Source organism: Octopus bimaculoides, chromosome 3 (assembly GCF_046866305.1).
Source record: "Octopus bimaculoides isolate indiv1 chromosome 3, ASM4686630v1, whole genome shotgun sequence".
NCBI lineage: Eukaryota > Metazoa > Mollusca > Cephalopoda > Octopoda > Octopodidae > Octopus > Octopus bimaculoides.
In genome coordinates, this window is record NC_142930.1 from 164486482 (window position 1) to 164510450 (window position 23969).

The window sequence follows — 23969 nt, forward strand, 5'->3', positions numbered from 1 at the left end:
CCTCAGCCCAGGTCTTCCTGGGCCTACCTCTTCCACGGGTTCCCTCAACTGTTAGGGTGTGGCACTTTTTCACGCAGCTATCCTCCTCCATTCTCACCACATGTCCATACCAGCGCAATCGTCTCTCTTGCACGCCACAACTGATGCTTCTAATGTTCAGCTTTTCTCTCAAGATACTTACACTCTGACGGGTATTCACATTGACATTACACATCCAACGGAGAATACTGGCTTCATTCCTTGCGAGCTTACGTATGTCCTCAGCAGTTACAGCCCATGTTTCACTGCCATGTAGCATGGTTGTTCGTACGCATGCGTCATACAGTCTGCCTTTTACTCTGAGTGAGAGTCCCTTTGTCGCCAGCAGGGGTAAGAGCTCTCTAAACTTTGCCCAGGCTATTCTTATTCTAGCAGCTACACTTTCAGCGCACCCACCCCCACTACTAACTTGGTCGCCCAGATAGCGGAAGCTATCGACTACCTCTAGTTTTTCACCCTGGAATGAGATAGAAGTTGTTTCCTGTTTGTTTGCAGTCTTTATTGCACCTGAACATCTGCCACAAACAAAAACTAACTTGCTAGTTAACCTGCCTTTGATGTTGCTATGCATGGTTAAAAAAGCTTGCACCCCAACTGTGGAGTCTCAAGTTCAATCCAACTGTAGAGCACCAAGGGCAAGTGTCTTCTGCTCTAGCCCCAGGTCAATCAGAGCCTTCTGAATGGATTTCACAGAAGCAAAGTGAAAGATACCTGTCAGATTTATAAATATTTATGTGGGTAGACTGGAGCCTGGTGCAGCCTCCTGGCTTCCCAGACCCCAGTCGAACCGTCCAACCCATACCAGCATGGAAAACGGATGTCAAACGATGATGATGATGATGATGATGTACCTTTTTATTCTGATATGTCACTGACCATCCCTCCAATAGTGCTGGCTGTTATTGCAGTGACTCATCCAGCAGGGAAAGTGGATGTAACACATTCACGGTACACATACACACAAACACACACACAAGCGTGCACGCACACACACACACGCACACACCAACTGGGAAACATTTACATCAGGGCTCCCCAAACATTTTAGACCATCGACCCCCTTCAATGAATTCTTGACCCCCTCATCGACCCCCCCCCCCCCAAGCATGTACAAGAAAATAAATAAATAATAATAATAATTAAGTAGATATGCATTTATCAACCACTTGAATAGTCCCATCGACCCCTAGGGGTCAATATCGATCACTTTGAAGACCTTTGATCTACATCTAAATAATTCATATTTCAACTCTCTCTCTCTCTCTCTCTCTCTGAAGAGTTTCATCTTTAATTTTTTTAAATTTTTACTTGTTTCAGTCATTTGACCATGGCCATGCTGGGGCCACACCTTGAAGAATTTTTTGTCGAATGAATCTGCTCCCAGTACTTTTTTTAAAAGCCTGGTCCTTATTCTATCAGTCTCTTTTGCCAAACTGCTAAGTTACTGAGATGTAAACAAACCAACACCAGTTGTCAAGCAGTGAAAGGGACAAACACTGACAAAAAGACACACACACACATACGTACATACATAAATATACACGCAAGCTTCTTTCTGTTTCCATCTGCTAAAATCTATTCACAAAGCTTTGGTCAGCCCAAGGCTATAAGAGAAGACACTTGCCCAAGGTGCCATGCAGTGGGACTGAACCTGGAGCCATGTGATTAGGAAGCAAACTTCTTACTACACAGCCATTCCTGCATCTGATAAGAAATTAACTATAGTCTTCCATACTTACACATCTGTATTCGTGGCTTCCATACCACAACTGGTCGTCCTCTTCAGTGAGTAAAGAAGAGGCGGCATGAATAAATATGCATAGATCTTTAATTACAGTCTTCCATACACGCACATCTGTAATTACAGTGTTCCATACTTTCACATCTTTAATCCAATTTGCAGGTTATATTACATTGAATAATAAAATAACATTGTTTGTAACTCTATTTCAACTGACCACCACCACCACCACCATCACCACCGCTACTACTACTGCTGCTGCTGCTGCTGATACTAATAGTTTGAGCAAAAGGGGGAGCCTCTACACTGTCACATGACTTATTAGAAACAGCAGCTAAATCAAACCGTTTTAAACAAGGACACACTAGAAAATGAAATGGTTAGCCATGGCTGGAATGCCTTTGATCATAGGTTTACTCGATCAGGGTTGACCCAGGGCGAAATAATAGCAACAACAACAACAACAATATAAGATTAAACCGCATTAATAATCCCTAAATTAATCCCATTTAATGAGGATTAATAACGTAATCCCTCCCCCGCTTACACACACGCACACGCACTCACTTTCTCTCTCACACACACACATATATACACACACACATATATATACACACACACACATATACATCCATATACACACACACTGAAACACTCATATATCGTTTACATTATATATGTATACGCACATGTGCGTGTGTGTGCGTGCGTGCTTAACCATACACACATATGTATGTGTGCACACATGCACACTTGTATACACACGTGTGTGCACGATCGCGTTACTTTTATGACTGCAATTTACCACGGCCAACAACGTCGCCTTCATCATCATCACCGACATCATCACCGTCACCACCACCACCAACATAACCACTACCACCACCTCTGTCGCCACCGCCGCCGGTTCCATCCTTACAACAGGTTTGGCTCGTGACTTGAGATTTGTGGAAGGCAGAGAAAGAGAGCAGCGCGGAGTTTCTTTCAAGGGAGATCAAAGGGAGAGTTTGGCAGCGAGGTGTGCGTGTATGCGTGTGTGTGTGTGTGTGTGTGTGTGTTTGTTCCCCCACCACCCACCGTCGCTTGACAGCAGGTGCTGGTTTGCTCATGCTCCCCCTCCCCCCAATAGCTTAGCGGTTCGTCAAAAGACACCGATAGATTAAGTACCAGACTTAAAAAAAAAAATTTTTTTAATGAGTACCGGGGTCGCGATTCGTTCGATAAAAACCCTTCAAGGCAGTGCCCCAGCATGCCCACTCTGCATCGTATTTACACACACACACACGCGCGCAAGCACACGCACACACACACACACACACACACACACATACTTAGAGCGAGAGGGGGAGGAGACAGACAGATTTAGGTGTCTATGTGTAAAAGAGATGTGATGTTCACATCAATCGTGTAGCAGCTTCAACGTATATTTTAGTGCATATGGTGATGATGATGATGAGGAGGAGGAGGAGGAGAAGGAGGAAGAGGAGGGGAATAAATCAATATCAAGGGAGTTGTCATTTAGCCCTAGGCCAGCCGTGTTTGAGGAAGCCTATGATGAAAGGCGTTCCACTCACGAACATCCTGTGTTTTATTCAGTGCACTTAACACCAGATATTTAGAATCTAAAGTCTTTCTTTTAAAACACGGTAGTGTGTGGAGTGAAGGAGATTTAGCTATTGTTTCTATGACATCGAACCACTACGCGCGAGCGCGCACGCACACACACACACACACACTGAACTAGACAGACAGAAAGACAGACAAATAGATAAACAGACAGACAGGCAGAAAGAGAGAGAAAGAGAGACATACAAAACAGATAGATAAATAGATAGATAGATAGATAGATAGATAGATAGAGAGAGAGAGAGAGAGAGAGAGAGAGAGAGAGAGAGAAAGAGAGATAGACTGACCGGCAGAAAGAGAGAGAGAGATACAGACATGCAAACAGATATATAGACAGAAGGATGGATGGATGGAGAGAAAAAGAGACAGATAGACAGACGGATATATATATATATATATATATAGAGAGAGAGAGAGAGAGAGAGAGAGAGAGAGAGAGAGAAAGACAGATAGATTGATAGATAGACAGACAGACAGACAGACAGACAGACAGACATATAGATAGATAGAGAGAGAAAGAGAGAGAGAGAGAAATCTTGAGGCAAGTTCTAGGCCCTGGACTTATTGAGGATAAGAAACTCAGGATTTTGTGGTATAAAATGCCTTTGTCCACCATCCCCACCACCATTCCCACCACTAGCACTCTCACTATCATGAGTATACAAGAAGACCATGACCATCAACCACTGCAACCACTACCACCACCACCATCATCATAACCACTAGCAACAAATTGACCGCCACCTCAAAACAACCAACAGCACCATCAACCATCACAGCCACGATTAGACTACCGTCACCAACATCAGCATCACCACCACCGACAACAACACGACCACCACCACCACCTCAACTAGCATTAATATCACCACTACCAACACTGCCACCTCAACGACCACCACGACCATCATCAGCATCACCACCAACAACAACACAACGGTCATCATCACCACGAAATCCTTTACAATCTAATATGAGACCAAAATAGAAATCGTTTATACCTGTGGCTATCAACCCCCTTTTTTTTTATTACCTGTGGGCCCTTTTTGACCCCTATCTTACTCAGGTGGACCCCCATAGCCGTTTGATGTTCAAAAAAATCTTATATTTTTATATTTAAATAGAATTGTATAAAAAAGAAAATTGTTAAAATATTTTGTATATTGCTGAAGTATGACGAATTTATTGGAGATAAATTTTAACAGCAAAATCTTGTGTGGACTTCGAAGGGCCATATGGACCCCGGTTGATGTATATACGAATGTTGACATATAAAGATGATCTCGATGGGACGCGAACCCTCAACAATACCAACTAAAACGTGACATCGGTGCTCCTGGAACTTGTTGTTAGAAGTCACAATACCAAGTCTTTATTGTGGAAAAAGCCATTGTCCACCGAATCGATACTGTAAATGATCGGTTCTTGTTTTATCGATTATGGAGAGACGAACGACGAATGACAGTAGTACTAGCTGGATTCGAACCCAGACGCATGGGAAAGAATCACAAACGGCAAAGATTTCTCTAAACAAGAATTCTTTGTAATTTCTACCACCGAGAATGTTGGCCTCATAAAGATAGAGACAATAATTCTTCGTAATTATGGCACAAGGCCAGCAATAATTTTAAAGGGGAACGGGTTTAACCGATTATATCGACCCCAGTACTCAACTGGTACTTTATTTTATCAACCTCTTAAGGATGAAAGGTAAAATGGTCCGCGATGGAATTAGAACTCTGAATATAAAGAGCCGGAGGAAATGCAACTAAGCACACACACACACACACACACACACACACACACACACACACACACATATAAGCACCATTCACTACCCTAGGGTTGTGTGCACTTCCCCCTTCGTATTTTGAAGAGTTGTTAGGTCAGCAGTGTTTGGGGTCTGAAGATACGCCGTAAGGCCAAACCCCTTATGAGCGAGAAACCCAAGGTAACTCCATAAACCGGCCTCCCCCATTATAATATATATATATTATCGAACTCAAAAGGAAGAATGTGTCAAGCATGATTCTGGATGGATTTGAACCCGTAACTTTAAGCAAAACAACGAAATATGAAACACACAACCACAGTCACAGTTTCTTGTTTTCTGAAATATATTTTAAAAAACAAAATGTGGAGAGAAAGAAAAGATAAAAGATAAATAAACTGACAGAAGTTGGTGAAGAGAGAGGAAAATAATTACGTTCTCCCGGAACAATTTCTCGTGACACACATTGTTATTTTCGGTCAGCAATAAATAATATCATACTTACTTATTTTGGCACAAGACTAGCAAATTTTAAGGGGAGGGGGAAATTACATTGACTCCAGTGCTCGACTGGTGCTTTATTTTATCGACCCCGAAAGGATGGAAAGCAAAGTCGACCTCGGCGGAATTTGAACTCTGGAGGAACAATAATATTAATAACAATAATGATAAATTCTCTAGTAATAATAATAATAATAATAATAATAATAATAATAATATAATAAATAGCAATGTTAATTCTTAAATTGCTACAAGGGTAGAAATATTTTGTGGATTCTGGTCAGTATAATCGATTATATTGAGACCAGTGTATTACTGGTTACTTTGTTGATTGCCTGAGAAAAGAATGAATGAAAGTCGTATCACCCACGTCATGTGAACACGGGATAAACTCAACAAATATTTAATGTGCGCGGACGCGCGAGCATGTGTGTGTGTGTGTGTGTGTGCGTGTATACACACGCACATATATAAATCTGTGTATATGCACATGCGTATATATGCTTCTACACACACACACACAGATACATACATACATATATAGTGTGTAATATACATTCATATGTGTGTGTGTGTGTGTGTGTGTTTGTGTGTGTGTGTGCACGCGCGTACTTCGTATACACACGCATCTCCGTATCGAATGCAATCACTGATTAAGGTGTGTGTGTGTGTGTGTGTGTGTGTGTGTTACGAAAATAATCTATACTACTTAAACTGAGAGACTGAGAACGATGACTAATGAGAGAGAGACAGACAGACAGACAGACAGAGAGAGACAGAGACAGAGAGAAAGAGAGAGGGAGAGAGAAAGAGAGAGGGAGAGAAAAAAGAGAGAGAGAAAGAAAGAGAGAGAAGACAACGTCAGGAGAAGGCAGAATTTGAGTTGGGTTTGGAACTGGCGACTGTCGGTTTTGAACTTACCGTTTCTGAATCCATGATCGAGTCAATAAGGCAGATGCAGACGATATGTATGGATGTGTAAGCGTTGTATAATATACGTGTGAGTGTGTGCTTATGTGTACATATATATGTGTGCGAGTATTGACAAGATTTGCAACAGTTCTTCTCAACAGACCGCAATTCTCAAACTGAAGATCAACGCTTCGCTCAGTCCCTCTCTCTTTCTCTCTCTCTCACACACACTACTCTGTCTGTCTCTCTTTCTGCCTGTCTATCTACCTATTTTTCCCCCTCTCGTCTGTCTGTCTGTCTATTTCTCTTCTTATTGCGTTGGTTACAGTAATCGTAGCGACGACGGCGTGAAACTTTCTCACATACATACATACATACATGCATGTATATATGTATGTATGTATATATATATATATATATACACATTGACGAGCACGTATGTACGGAATGCGGCAGAAAAACCTCACATATTCTTTCTACACGACCAAGAATTGTGAATCTGAAAGAGTTTTTTTTTTTTTGCCGCACCTGCACATACATACACACACACAAACACACACAAACACTCATACACACACACACACACACACGCTCAAACACATACACACACGCACATACACATACACGCACGCACACACACACGTACGAATGCCTACGCCTATCGATATGCAACCGGGTACTTTATCAGCAATCGCAGCAGGTGGTGTAAATTACCCCGTGTACTCTGCTAACACACACACACACATAGACACACACACACACACGCATACACACACATACACACACACGTACACGTACACGCACGTACGTTAGAACTAAACCTTCCCTGTCTCATGAAAAGATGAAATTGGTGGAGCACCAACTCCTCATATGTGCGTGTACGAATGCACGCCTGTGTATTTGTAAACACAAATCTATATAGAAATATCAACGTGCGCGTGTGTATGCATGCATGCATGTATGTATGTATGTATGTATGTACAAAATTATTTTTAAGTGCTTTTGAGCTTGGGTGCTGCACCAAAGTGGTCTCTTGTTCCTATTCAAGTGGAACAAAACTGCCTAATGAGAGCGCCCCTCCCCCCGTCCTCCTCTACTATACATCACGATCCTATAAGACATTCTGGACCCCAACAAGCCGTACGACCGACAGCATCTAAATTAGGAGCTCTGTGTGTGTGTGTGTGTGTGTGTGTTAAACGACAATGTGGAATGTGTGTGAAGAACGGAGAGAGAGAGAGAGAGAATCAGACAGACAGACAAGCAGGCAGAGACAGACAAGCAGGAAGACGGACAGACAGACAAGTAGGCAGACAGAGAAAATGCGCGTGTATGAGTCGGGTGCAACAATGAACTGTAATGTGTGAATGTGTGCTTGTATGTGTGTATGTGTGTGTGTGTGTGTGTGAGAGAGAGAGGAAGAGAGCGTAATGCTTCAGCGATATAGCGTGTGCGCCTGTGTACGCGTGTGTGTGTGTGTGTGTGTGTGTGTGTGTTACTGTAGAATGGTGTGCTGGCACATGCTAGAATAAACTGGAAGAAAATAAATGATGTGAATCAGTCGTGAAACACCACACATCCCTCCACATCCACCCCTTGAACTTGTCTATAAAAATCGATACACCCAAATATACATATACATAAGTATCATATATATATATCATATATATATATATATATATATATATATATATATATATATATATATATATATATATATATATATATATATATATACCTACGTAATCGATATATATACTTAACATATGTGGATGTAAGCAAATACTCGTTCTATCGTATGAATTTCCTTCTCTACAATTGTATTTATTTATATGCATTTTCACTTCCGGGTGACTGGGTCGATTGGCGCCTCGCATTTGCAGTTCTGTCTTCCCTTTACGATAACTGCAGAGAACTTTGTGCTATTACACACACACAGAGGGAGAGAGAAAAAGACGGATATATATATATATATATATATATTATATATTATATACACACATTGTTTTACTTGTTTCAGCCATTTGTCTGCGGTCATGCTGGAGCACCGCCTTAAATGGTTTTAATCGAACAGATCGACCCCAGGACTTAGCTTTTAAGTTTAGCGCTTATTCTATCCACTCCTTTAGGCCGAACCGCTAAGTTATGGGGACGTAAACACACCAACACCGGTTGTCCAGCAGTGATGGGGGTACAAAGATAGACACAAAGACAGATATACATACATAACACACTTAGTAGCGTTAAGAAAGAGTTGTGGGTTCGACTCCCACGTGGATAAGAAAGCCTGCTTTTTTCTGTCGAGAGCTTGCGAAGACCTGTTGGGGCTAGTGAGATCGAAACTGAACCAAATTTGATGACTGGCACCCGTGCCAGTGGAGCACTAACAGCACCATCTGAGCGGGATCACTGCCAGAGAGAGGTCTCGCTCCCGTGCCGGTGGCATGTAAAAAGCACCATTTGAGCGCGATCGTTTCCAGCTTCGCTTTACTGGCACTTGTGCCAGTGGCATGTGAACAAAACATTGGCTGACTCCTGTGCAGGTGGCACATAAAAGACACCATTTGAGCGTGGCCGTTGTCAGTACCGCTAGACTGGCCCTCGTACCGGTGGCATGTAAAAGCACCCACTACACACTCGGAGTGGTTGGCATTAGGAAGGGCATCCAGCTGTAGAAACTCTGCCAAATCAGATTGGAGTCTGGTGTAGCCATCTGCTTCGCCAGTCCCCAGTCAAATCGTCCAACCCATGCTAGCATGGAAAGCGGATGTCAAATGATGATGATGATATGATGAATAAAACAGCTCTTGTATCTATTTGTGATGAGAAGCGACTATCTTGGACATGAAAGGGTTTCAATTGGTATGTGTTTGAGATATAATGAAGTGAATTTTGATGGCTGTGGATTGCACTTACTTGATTGTCTCATCCATTAAAGTGTCTTTGTTGCTTTTTAATTGTAATTGATGTATCACTGGATAACTAACGCTCATACTCATAAAAAAACATTTGAATTAATTTTAACAATCCAACCGTCCTTTCACACAGGATTTCGTCTTTCTGAACTGAGGGACCCTGAAGTGACTTATATATAATGGGACTGTCATTATATATATCAGAAAAGATATATGTAAGTCAAAACAATTTGTTGGCCTTTTATGGTTTTTATAATTATTTATACAATATTATGTTATATATTATATTCATAGTATTTAATGTAATATTGTAATATAAATAAATTACTGGATTGTCAGTAGAATATCTCTATATTTAATTTATCTTTACATATATATATATATATATATATATATGATGGGCTTCCTTCAGTTTCTGTCTACCAAATCCACTCACAAGGCTTTGATCAGCCCGAGGCTATAGTAGAAGATACTTGCCCAAGGTTTAGAACCATGGCTTAAGTATGATACCATAAATGGTAAAGGCCAGCTACAAGAAATTAATTGTTTCGCCATAAAAGGCAGTGACACCTCCATGAACATGGTTTAACCAATCAGATTGGCTCATGTGTAACCAAACAGTGGTAGACTTGAAAGAAAGTTTTATGAATTTTCTTGCTAAATAGTTCTGCAGAAGGTTCTAGAACTTTGGCTAAACATTATAAAAGTTGGGACACTGAACTCCCAAGCAGAACAACTTCAGATGCTACACAGAACTTTGTCAATCAGTTTTGTCACAAAGGTGTCCTCACTTTTCTACTTTGTTCTTTCTTTAATAAACATGAACAGCTTTTGTATAAATAAGTAAAATATATTTTAAGCAATAAAGATTTTTAACTATCACATTCCCTATCCCATGTAAGCCTTTTCATTCAAATATTTATAGTACAGACGTAAATGTTTTGGGTTATAAAAACCATCGAAACAAATAAGAAATATTAGTGTGTTTGGTCATTCTCACCTTCACACACAGCCTACCTAATAATGTGAATTACCAACAATAATTTAATGACAAACTTGCACTAAAATGGATAACCCGACTAAAAATTAATATGAAAATTTGATGGAAGGTTCTAATTTCAACCACTGAAAACCAGAAAGTTCATATCATAAAACCAAGGGTGGTCTCAGCAAGGTTGGTATTAAAAGGAAAGTTTACTGGTTAAACCCGTCAAGAAATATATACTTAAATTTAGACACAGGCATAGTTTTGGTGAAAAGAAATAAATAAATGGAGTAAAAGTATTAAATAGGAAAGTCTAAATAGCCAAAAATGTGAAAAATAGGTTGATGCCACTCCCAGCTGTTGGCATATATCCTGGTTAATGCAAAAGTACAATTACAATAGATCTTTTATCTCATGCAGTCAGCTTTTATTTGCTTCATTGACAACATGGTACAAGATATAGTTGTGTGGTTAAGACATTCACTTTACTTTGCAACCATGAGATGCTGGGTTCAAGCCCACAACTATCTTGGTACTTCAATATCTTAGAGGTCAATGTCACTGGCAATTTGAGCAACTGTTTTCTTCCAGAATCTGTTTCACAGAATGCTTAGTGAATAGAATTTGGTACACTGTGTGACCCCCAGTACTATTGACCATGGGGACTGCAACAAAAGTGAAATGCAAATTTAGTTATATTAAACATGCTTAGTTATATATGTTTGACGCGCTGGTTTTTTTGCTATGCGACATCAATCTTCTTTTGACATCTGTCTTGAAGGACAATGGTGTTTGCTTCATTGGTCAGTTACAATCACACTGACATGATTTCCCCAGGGTCTGATCCTGTACTGGTTGTATGGAGATCCTGGGTTACAACCCAAACAACAGAAACCCCTTCTCAACTTCACTGGAGTGCTCCAAAGAATGGAAATAAAACATGTGTGTGTGTGTGTGTGTGTGTGTGTGTGTGTGTGTCTTTTATCTTTTACTTGTTTCAGTCATCCCACTGCAACCACGGTAGGACACCACCTTGAAGAATTTTAGCTGAACAGATTGACCCCCGATATTTGTGTGTATTTAGATTAAGCCTGGTACTTAATCCATTAATCTATTTTACTGAACTGCTAAGTCATGGGGGCATAAACACACCAACACCAGTTGTCAAGCAGTGGTAGTGGCCACACACACATACACATGATGGGCTTCTTTTAGTTTCCGTCTACCAAATCCACTGACAAGGCTTTGGTTGGCTCAAGGCTATAGCAGAAGACACTTGCCTAAGTCGCCATACAATGTGTATGAACCCAGAACCAAATGGTTGGGAAGAAAATTTCCTACCACACAGCTATACCTGCATATATATATATATATATATATATATATATATATATATAGATAGATAGATAGATAGATAGATGGCTGTAGTGGTTGCACTTGCTGACCTGACTGCATTGTATTCATTGAGGAGGGGCCTGCTGCGAATAAGGTCAAACCAAAGAACCCTCCTACCCACCCAGACATCTGCAGATTCACATAGCAAACATAAGTCCAACATCACCACACACACCTCCACCTCCTTACAACCACCATCCCTTCCTTTCTTTCTATCACCTTCCACCCCTCCCCCACCAAATACACACAGAAATACCCACATACCCCCAATCAATCTTCTCATTGGTCAAAATTGATTAACAACCCTCGGTTAAACATTCATTAATGTTATTTAGTCCGAAGAAACGAATGCATGAATATGATCCACCCAATGTCCATGGATACTACAGACTGCACTGTAATCGTCCCAGGAATACACAGAGTACGATCTTAAAAGAAACATGTGCTTTGTGGAAACGTATGTAGCAATGCATTAAAACATTTCTAAATTCCATCTAAGGATTATTGTTGTTTTAACTATGTTCATCCTACATTATATTGGTGCAGCTCGGTGTGACCCCCAAAAACTGGTATCAGCAGCTAGCATTGTTATACTGTAGCCAGCATAATAGAATAGGGGCTTTTATATGCATGTTCAAAACATTTCCCATAACGAAATTAAAGGATATACATACACATATATATATACATGTGTGTGTGTGTATAAGTATGTATGTATATATATATATATATATATATATATATATATATATATATATATATATATATATATATATATATATATAAAATTCTATATACACACACATTGTTTGTAGTCTCTCAAGTCTGAGAAAAACAATTCCACAAAATCTGGCTGAACAAGCAGCAGATATGATTTGATAATGGTGATCAAACGTTTGTGCAGTAGATGAGCTCGCTTCTTTCATCAAATCAACAATGACTGTACAACAGATGTATTAATGCATACAGCATGAAACCAAACAAAAAAAAAAAAAAAAGAAAAATCTTCTCCATTTTACAGGTTAGTAAACACTTCAACAGCAAATGTAGTGTGGAAACCAACTAAAAAACAGAAAATTATAAAACATTAGCTACATAACTACGCCCTTGTTACCTGCCTAACTTGGCCATCAAAAGCCATGTAAAATATGGAGGATTTTTCTGCCACACCCTGCATATATCACGGATGTCTCCTTTGTATTTAAGACAGACAGTTCAAAGCCAGACTGAAACTATAAATATTAATGATTGAATATAAAAAGCTAAATGATTTCCAGTTCGTTCTAAAAATACTAACTAGATGCATGAAATTCGTTGATACATAATTAATTAAATGGATACTATTTTAGCATTTGACTGGCACAATTTCTATGTCTTTTAATTTCAGTAAATAATCAGACAAATTTCCCCATACCTACCTCTCCCCAACTCTCTTTAGAACTAGAAAGACTCAGAGAAATAAACCAACCTGGAAGAGAAGACTATGGAAGCTCAAAGACCCAGCAAACAGACAAAAATTTGGAGATTTACTAATAGAAGCTTCTGATGAAAGATTGGAAGAGTTGGGGACATATAGCTTAGAGGACAATTGGAAGTTCTTGGTGGACAATCTACTGAGGGCTATGGATGAAATCTGTGGTTGGTGCAGAGTTCCAGCTTGACCAAGGGTGATATGGTGGTGGAGCAAGGAGGTTGAGAGTGTTATAAAAGCAAAAAAAAACAGGCCTGGAAAGACTAGAAAAATGGTGGAAGCAGAGAATTATATCAGGTAGCCAAAAGGACAGCTAAGTGTCAGGTTTACAATGCAAAAAGAATGGCAGAAGGTAAGAGGTATGCCAGTGTTCTACATCATGAGGATCAGAGGTGTGAGGTGTCCAGGATTGCAAAGAAGTGTATCAGAGAGAAAAGAGATGTGGTGGGTAAGAGATTTGTGCGAATGGATAATGGTATGCTTGCACTTAGTGACTCCGAGAAGAAAGATGCATGGAAGTGTCAATATGAAAGGTTATTAAATGTGGAAAATGAATGGGAGAAGGAGTGTCTATCAAATATCCAACCAATTGAGGGACCAGCCATCAGAGTTGATAGCAGCATAATAGATAAGGTAATTAAGGACATGATGACAGGGAAAGCCCCTGGGCCATCAGGAATCACAGCCAAGGTAATTAAAATTTCTGTTGGTGTAGGATACAGTCTAGTCACCTATATAGTTAATGAGGTTATTCAGGAAGGCACTACGATGATGTGAAACACACACACACATACATAAGTAGTATGTATATGCTGTATTTATTCATGTATAAGTTTCACTCGTATATAAGCCACATCCCAAAATGAGTGTTACACCTTGATACAAAAGATTTTCCCCATTCAAACTGATTTCAGTTTTGCCCTATGTGTAAGTCACACCCCAGATTTTTCCAGTTAGAATCAAGAATAAAATAGTCTGACATATTTACATTAAAAACCAGTGTATATATATATATATATATATATATATATATATATATATATATAGATATACGTGTGTCTGTTTTTGTATTATTAACCTGAAGTTATTCACTTTAAGTAAGCTTAACAAAAACAAAAGACCATTTACAAATGGATGACCTGATACTAAAAGTAGGGTCGTCTTTACTGTAAAATTTGAGATTCTTCTGTTTGACTCACAAAGTTTGATTCTTTATGACATTTTCTACACAAATGTAGTTCTGAATACTAATCATGAAGGTCACATTATTATTATTACCTCCACCTAGGCAAAGCTGGAGGTATTGTTTTCAGTTGTGTTTGTTTGTTTGTTTGTTTGTCCGTGGACAAGATAAATCAAGAACTGCTGAATGGATTTGGATGAAACTTTCAGGGATGTTTGGCCTTGTGACTGGCACTAACGGATTAAACTTTGGGATCGATCTGGTACCGGACAAGGATTCTGTATTATTTTTCTGGATTTTTAATTGATTTTTGAGAGCAGTCGAGTTCATTTTTAGTATTCTCATTTGTGAGTGCATTCAAGTTTATTACAGACTAGCAGAAATACCCGGCGTTGCCCGGGTTAAAGAGAATAATGAAATCTAAAAACGCCGTCTAGACTACGCATCATCTTTATATATAGAGATGTATATACACACACGCACCCAAACACACGTATATATATGTATATCAATATAAATATATGAAAGTCAATGAAGTTTCGTAAAAGAAGGTGATCATGTACATACTTTCTTGCTGTTGTGATTATAACACCTCGTTGTAAACTATGTTCCTTGTTTTCCCTTGTGGAGCATATACAAATAGGTTTTTTTTTTGCTGCCCACTCTTGAGCAGCCAACATACAGTTGTCCATGTGAGAAGCAGGGCTCTTCCAAGAGAAGACCAGCTACAGACAGTGTTTGACCCTGAGATTTGCTTATGGACATGGCAAAAGTCACACGAAGGGGGAATTGTAGTCTTCTGAATGTAAAAGGAATGTCTGCTCCTGATGGAGTAAGAGGAATTCTTGGAATAAAGACGTCATCCCCTTTTGCACATCCAGAAAGAATGGTAGCCTCGATAACGTGTGACATCATTTTCTAAATAATGCTCATCTGTTATGTTCGGGTTAAAATTTCATCAACATCAAAAATATATGAATTTTCATGGGAGTTATGGCCGTTATGCAAAGAATATAATTTCCAAATTTCATAAAGATCCATTCAGTACTTTTGACGGTAGTTTTGGATAAGAAAACAAATGACTAATGGGTGTGTTTGTGTGCATGTGTATGTGTGTGTGATGGGTGTATATATGTATAGATATCTGTATGCATGTATATATGTATATATGTGTACATATTACATGTACATCTATATATATATATATACATCTACACATATGTATACATATACATGTATGCATATAGATCTATATCTATCTATATATATATATATATATATATATACATATACATGTACATCTATATGTATACATATACATCTCTCTCTCTCTCTCTTTCTCTCTCTCTTTCTCATTGAAAGTATCTGTCATTACAGTATCGAAATGGTGTACATATACATGTATATGTATACATATACATCTCTCTCTCTCTCTCTCTTTCTGTCTCTCTCTTTCTCTCTTTCTCTCTCTGTGAAAGTATCTGTCACTACAGTATCGAAATGTGATTGTTTCAGTTAGTGGAATAGTTTCATTTTTAAAGTGAAAGTATTTGACATGAGTGTTTTTGTTTCACTTTTGACACGTAATACTTAAATAGTGGAGGAGATATTATGTTGCCGTGTGCTCGAACTCTGCAAGAAGTTAATAATTTTTTTTTACTAAAACACAACTGGAACCCTATGTAAGGCATGTGTAAAATTTGAATGAAATTGGTTGCGTAGTTCTCGAGTTTTAGGGATTCACACAGACAGACAGACAGACAGACACACATTCTCATTTTTATATATATAGATATTCTCATTTTAAAAATCATCTTTGGCTAATCGTTGAGAGGACGTTGGTGTTGCCTCGGCAGAGGTTTGTGCTTTCTGAGTGCTCTTGTTTATTTTGTTTTTATAAAGAAGTTAATAATGGTTTCAAATGGTTGTCAAGCGATGTTGGGGAGACAAACACAGACACAAACATACACACACACATACATACATACATACATATATATATATATATATATATATATATATATATATATATATATATATATATATATATATACATATATACGCCAGGCTTCTTTTAGTTTCTGTCTACCAAATCCACTCACAAGGCTTTGGTTGGCCTGAGGCTATAGTAGAAGACACTCACCCAAGATGCCACGCAGTGGGACTGAACCCGGGTTCAAGCTGTATATATGTATATGTGTGTGTGCATGCACATGTATGTGTGTATATATAGCTTTCTGTTATTCATGGCAGCACAAATTAAGGCACCAGTCATTGACTGAATGGTGGGGGGGGGAAGAAAAAAAATGGCGGCAGCATAATATTTCAATGTCACAATGGTAGTTATTGAAACTGATTGAGCTAGTTCTTCCTGTCTAACTTGAAAAACTCTCCTGTATTTGATCCAATCGGTAAACGTAGAACCGACACAGATAAAAGTCAATCAGTGCTGAAAGACGAGTAATGATATAAGATCGATCGACGAGGCTTGTTTTAGTCAAATGCATTCCACATGCTCCCCCACCCTTTTCCTCCCTCCCTCCTCCGATATTCTGTGACACAAACAGCAACACCTTTCACATGCACCGCAGTCGTCTCAGTTGGTTCCTTCTCTTTTTTTCTTCCTTTTCTTTTTCACCCTTCTTCTCTTCTTCCTTTTGTTACTCTTCTCTTTCTTTCTTTTTTCTTCCTTTTCTTCTCTCTCTTGTTCTTGTTGTTCTTCCTTTCAATCCTCCCCCTCCTCCTCCTCTTCCTCCTCCTCCTTCCTGTGTTTGCTGTTGTGTAGACTGAGATCAGCTGTTGTCAATCTGATCTCAGTAAGACTATGCTTTAGATGGGGGAGGGGTGACTTGAGGAAGATTTAGCTACTATTTCTTGCAGAATTCATATTGGTATAACCATGGTACAACCCCAAAACACTGACTCCCTAGTCATTATCATTAAACGGTAACCGTCATAATGAAAAAGGAGCTTTATTTGCATACCCTTAACGTTCCCATAAACGAATTTAAAAGATTTGGTAGACGGAAACTGAAAGAAGCCTGTTGTATATTATTTTATTCTTTTATTTGTTTCAGTCATTTGACTGCGGCCATGCTGGAGCACAGCCTTTAGTTGAACAAATTGACCCCAGGACTTATTCTTTGTAAGCCTAGTACTTATTTTATCAGTCCCTTTTGCTGAACTGCTAAGTTACGGGGATGTAAACGCACCAACATTGGTTGTCAAGTGATGGTGGGGGGACAAACAGACACACAATCATACACACACCCACACAGACATATACACCCCCCACTCCACACATATATATATATGTATATATATATATATATATATATATATATATATACGAAACGCTTCTTTCAGTTTCCATCTACCAAATCCACTCACAAGGCTTTGGTTGGCTCGAGGCTATAGTAAAAGAGACTTGCCTAAGGTGCCACACAGTGGGACTGAACCCGGAACCATGTGGTTGGGAAGCAAGCTACTTTTGTGTGTCTGTGTTTGTCCGGCCCCTGCCATCGCTTGACATCCAAAGGAAGTTGGTGTGTTTACCTCCCTGTAAGCTAGCGGTTCGACAAAAGGGATGGATAGAATAAGTACTAGGCTAACAAAGAATAAGTCTTCGGGTCAATTTGTTCGACTACAGGTAGTGCTCCAGCATGGCTGCAGTCAATTAACTGAAACAAATAAAAGAATATATATATTTACTGTGCTAGGGTCATGTAAAAAGTACTGGTGCCACATGAGAAGCATTTTGTAAAGTGGTTGGCGTTAGGAAGGGCATCCAGCCATGGAAACCATGCCAAAGGAGACAAATGGAACCTGGTGTAGCCCGCTTTCTTGCTGGCTCCTGTCAAACCGTCCAACTCATGACAGCATGGGAAATGGACATTAAATGATGATAATGATGATGACGATGACGATGTTGGTGCTGGGGCTGCTGATGACAATGATGATGTTGGTGCTGCTGTTGATGAAGATGATATGAAGGTGCAAAGTTCAGTGGCTAGAACATTAAGCTCACAATCACGAGGTAGTGAGTTCGATTCTCAGCCCAGGCTGTGTGTTGTGTTCTTGAGCAAGACACTTTATTTCACGTTGCTCCAGTTCACTCAGCTGTAGAAATGAGTTGTGGCATCACTGGTGCCGAGCTGTATCAGCCTTTGCCTTTCCCCTGGATAACTCTGGTGGCGTGGAGAGGGGAGGCTGGTATGCATAAGAGACCGCTGGTCTTTTATAAACAACCTTGCCCAGATTTGTGCCTTAGAGGGTAACTTTTTAGGGGCAATCCCATGGTCATTTGTGTCCGAAGGGGGTCTTTACCCTTCTACCCTTTACACACACACACACATAGAGATGGATGGATGGATGGATGGATGGATGGATGGATGGATGGATGGATGGATAGAAATATAGATAGATAGATAGATAGGTAGATAGACAGATAAATCGATAGATGGATAGATAGATGGATAGACAGACAGATAGATAGATAGATAGATAAATAGATAGGTAGACATACATACGTACAGATAGACAGACATACATACATACAGACATACAGACATACAGACAGACAGACAGACAGACAGACAGATAGATAGAAAGATGGATAGATAGACAGAGATAAATATTTCATGCTTAAGTGTTTGGAGAAAAGGAGAGAAACATTTTCCAGCAAATTTTGTAAATAAAAAAAAAAAAAGTGAGATAAAAATAGACCAAAAATTCAGCAGAAATAGAAGAAGCTGGAGAAGAAGAAGAAGAAGAAGAAGAAGAAGATGAAGAAGAAGAAGAAGAAGAAGAAGAAGAAGAAGAAGAAGATATAACGAGATTAAAGGAGAGAGAGTTGGTGGTGGTGGTGGTGGGGAGATAGTTCAAACAACATGGCTTGGATATTGAGACAGTGATACGAGAGCTTGAATAATATTCACAGATGCTTTCTATTGCTGTTGTAACAAAACGGAGGAATATGTGCAATATTGGAACAGTGGAATGGTGTGGTCAGTGTAGAATTGTGGCAGTAGGCTCCTGGATAGTAGGGTTGTTGTTGTTGGTGTTGTTTAGCCCCGGGTCAATTCTGACCTGGCAGATTTATGATCAAAGACCTCCAGCTAACTGGGCTCCTGTTGCTGTTGCTATTTAATCCCAGGTCAAACCTGACCCAACAACCCATGATCAAATACATACCACTCATGACCATCCTGTCCTTTCCTCCATACAGTGAACACAGGACTCTATTATCCAAAATGTCCTTTTTTGAGACAAGATGGTAGGGCATGATATGAGAAAGATTTAGCTGCTGTTTCTTATTTCTTTACTGCCCACAAGGGGCTATACACAGAGGGGACAAACAAGGACAGAAAAACGGACTAAGTCGATTATATCGACCCCAGTGCATAACTGGTACTTATTTAATCGACCCCAAAAAGATGAAAGGCAAAGTCGACGTCAGCAGAATTTGAACTCAGAACATAAAGACGGACGAAATACCACTAAACATTTCGCCCGGCGTGCTAACCTTTCTGTCAGCTCGCTGCATGATATGAGAAAGATTTAGCTGCTGTTTCTAGCAGATCAAGTAACAATGCTACAGTTTGCAATGCATGCATGCGAGGTTAGCAGAATGATTAGAGCGTTGGGTAAAATGCCTTGTGGTTTATTTACAGTTTATTTATTTATTTATCTATTTACGGTCCTGTACATTCTGAGTTCAAATCCAGCCATGGTCATCTTTGCCTTTTATCCTTCTGAGATCAATAAAATAAAGTAAGTACCAGACAAATACTGGGGTCCATATTCCTTTGATACATTCCAGATTATTTTATGAATGGAAATAAAGTAGAAAACAAAGATTCTGTGCAGGAGTGGCTGTGTGGTAAGTAACTTGCTTACCATCCACATGGTTCCGGGTTCAGTCCCACTGCGTGGCACCTTGGACAAGTGTTTTCTACTATAGCCTTGGCCAAAGCCTTGTGAGTGGATTTGGTAGACGAAAACTGAAAGAAGCCTGTCGTATATATGTATATATATGTATGTGTGTTTGTGTATCTGTGTTTGTCCCCCCAACATCGCTTGACAACCGATGCTGGTGTGTTTACGTCTCCATAACTTAGTGGTTCGGCAAAAAGAGACCGATAGAATAAATACTAGGCTTACAAAGAATAACTCCTCGGGTCGATTTTCTTCACTAAATGTGGTGCTCCAGCATGGCCGCAGTCAAATGACTGAAACAAGTAAAAGAGTAAGGGTTTTTAACATGTTTTATAACCTGTCCGTCTTTGACTTAGATCTTGTTTAGTGTGTTCCCTTCACTGAAGATCCAGCTGGATTGATGGCTCAAGCTGGCTGACCACAGGGCACATGGTCATGGCAGATGAGGGGGTATCTCGTGAAGATAGGGACTAAGAGGGACTCTACTCAACAAGCTGCCAGGGAGGACCCAGGAATATACCAACAGATGGTGAATGCAGTAGTATACTGCAATGGCGCATACCCCAACGTCTGACCTGACCTGACCTTACAACCTGCATCCCTCCTCCTTTTCTTTCTTTCTCTCTCTGGAAGGACAGACCTATCATTGGTTATAATGCAACCACATGACCTGACCTTACAACCTGCATCCCTCGTCTTTCTCTCTCTCTCTGGAAGGACAGACCTATCATTGATTACAATGCAACTACATTTCTAAGAAGCCCAAACCAAAGCCACTATCTTTTGCCAGACTTTGGCAAAAATGTGCCATGTATCAATTGACAACGAACAACAAGCGCTGATCAGGCCACCGTCAGAGACAAGTCTACAGAGTACAATCTTCAACACTGAAGAAATCAGGAAGATCACGCAAGATCTTGAAGCTAATAAGGCTACGGGTTCTGATCAAGTTCCCACCACAGTTCTGAAGGAATTTTGCATGGAAGTGTGGGACTAGCTGACTTCCTCTGTTATCTATTTCCTCCGTGTTTCACTTGTTTTCCAAACCTGTGACAGATCATCTCTGATCGTAAGAAGGACTTTGGATCTCGTCCAGCAAAATACCTACCAATCTAATGACTCAACATCATCAGTTATAGAACCAATAATCCACCCTAATCCATCTGTTAAGCCATCAGCTTATCCCTGGCAGTCAACTCAACTTTTAGGCAACCATGAGCACATCAATGATAAAGGGAACTTTAAGGAGGCGAGAGACTTTTACATGGTCACAGAACCTAGTAGAAATAACAGCTTAATCTCCCGCAAACCATCATCATCATTTGAAGTTTGTTTTCCATGCAGGCATGGGTTTGATGGTTTGGCAGAAGTTAGCAAGCCTGAGAGCTGCACCAGGCTCCAGTTATCACGGTTTCCACACCTAGATGCCCTTCCTAATGCCAACCACTTTACAGAGTGTATTGGGTGCTTTTTTACATGGTACAGTATGTCCTACTATATCAAAATAGATAATCTCATTGGATAATGTAGTGTTTGATACAGTATAGCTGAAAATAAAATGGGTTGATCATTGCTAAAATTACCCCAAAGCAGGAAGAATTCTTTAGATGGTTTCCATGATGTTTCTGTTGACCAAATTTCATTAATAGGGGTGTGGTTGACATAAAATCATGATAGAAGATACTTGCCTGGGGTACCACAAAGTAGGATTGAACCTGAATCCTCATGGTTGAGAAGCTAATTTATTAACTACACAGTCAGGCCTGCATCGAAAGCCAGTTGGAAAATCAATATCTCATAGGTCGTTGATATTCTCACCCCAATAATTTTATTTTTTTATCAATATTTATTGATATTTTCCCAAACCTATAGTTCAATAATTCATCAATAAAGATATGTTCATATCAGAAATATGGATAGAGATGCAAATAAAGAATGTGAAGAATCGAGGAAATTGGAAATCTATGGATGTAGGTGTGACTGTGTGGTTGAGAAGCTTGCTTCCCAATCATGTGGTCTTGGGTTCAGTCTCACTGTGTGCCTAGCCAACCACAGTCATGTGAGTGGATTTGGTAGGCAGAAACTGAAAGAAGCCTCTATGTGTGTGTGTGTGTTTGTTTGTCTTGAGATCGTATGATAGTTGCAAACAAGCATCACTGTCATAAAAGCAATGTTGTTCATTTCCAGGCTTTCATGGAAAAATAAAATATGTCAAGCCATCGGAAGATATTACCTTTGCTTGGAAACAAGTGAGTATTGGTGACAGGAAGGGCATCTGGTCGTAAAAAATCTGCCTCAGCAAATTCCATCTGATCCATGCATGCTAGTATAGAAAATTGGACATTAAACAGTGGCGGCGGCAGCGGTGGTGGTGAGGGTGAGGAGGAGGGCACAGTTTCAATTTCCATAACTAATTTAGCTTGTATATGGAAAATTCTCAGGTCTCAGTTTTTTTATTCAATTTTGTCCATATATACACCTTCTTTATGGAAGAGAAGCAACACAAAGATTTGACTCCATCAGAAATTCTATTTTATTCCCTTATGAACACAGAGCAGTTATGATTCCAATATTTTACAACAAAATCGTACTTCCATGTTTTATCAAAGAAACTATGGAATTCTATAACCAAACTGATAATTCTCTCAGTCTCTCTATCGGTGATTTTTGATTCTGATCTTCTGAGGTGTTTGGTAAACACACTGAAAACGAAAGTATATGAAACTAATAAAAGATATATTTTTTTCATTGAATACTTTCCTCTTTGATATTTACAGAAATGATTTATAAAGGGTATCTCTCACTGAAATGGTTTAGAACCATATCAAAATAAAGTGATAGAGTTGCTGTGCTTAAATCAAATCAATGCATGTACAGCCATTCCTCTAAGTGGGGACTTTCAGACAGATTTGCATTCATTAATGTATTTATATTGGGTCATCCCATAAATAATGCAATTTTTCTGATTTCATGAACTAAAAGTCGAAGAGGGACAGGATAAACTACCTGCAACAACTTGCTATAAAAGCAGGTAGTAATTTTACCTTGTCTTTATTCTTAGTGCAAGTTTTGAAGAATTTGGTTCGATTTTAGCTGTTATTTTTTCAAAGCTATAATGGAAGTGACAAAGGAGCATATTCGGCATATTTTGCTTTGAGTTCAATAAAAGCAACATCGCAATGGAAAGTGTGAGGAATATCAATGCAGTATATGGCAATCGGACAATAAGCGTAAGCCAGTGTCAATGGTGGTTTCAGAAATTCCAAACCAGAAACTACAGCCTAGAAGATAAGCCTCATCCTGGAAGATATGTAGAGCACGACGAGGACATCCTGAAAACTTTGGTGGGACAAAATTCCATCGTAACTGTTGAGGAACTGGCAGAGAAGCTTGGATTTGGTCCTTCAACCAGTCATTCAAGTCAGCACTAGAAGAAAAACTACCATCTTTGGTTTAAAGACGAAAGGTATTCTTCCATCAGGATAATGCTCAG

At 39.5% G+C, this 23969-nt stretch overlaps 1 protein-coding gene across 3 annotated transcripts in view; it reads right to left on the reverse strand.

Annotated features, from left to right (window-relative positions):
- The window catches only part of LOC106875982 (N-acetylneuraminate lyase), a 141075-nt gene that overhangs the window by 29230 nt on the left and 87876 nt on the right, over positions 1–23969 (reverse strand). The window contains exon 1 of one of the 3 annotated variants that reach the window (XM_089349956.1): positions 6600–7568. The exons of the other annotated variants lie outside the window; for them this stretch is intronic. Within the exon in view, the coding sequence (XP_089206082.1) occupies positions 6600–6614 (15 nt within the window). The 5' untranslated portion in view covers positions 6615–7568. Of the gene's footprint in view, positions 1–6599; positions 7569–23969 lie in introns of those variants that run through there. 3 annotated transcript variants of the gene reach the window in all.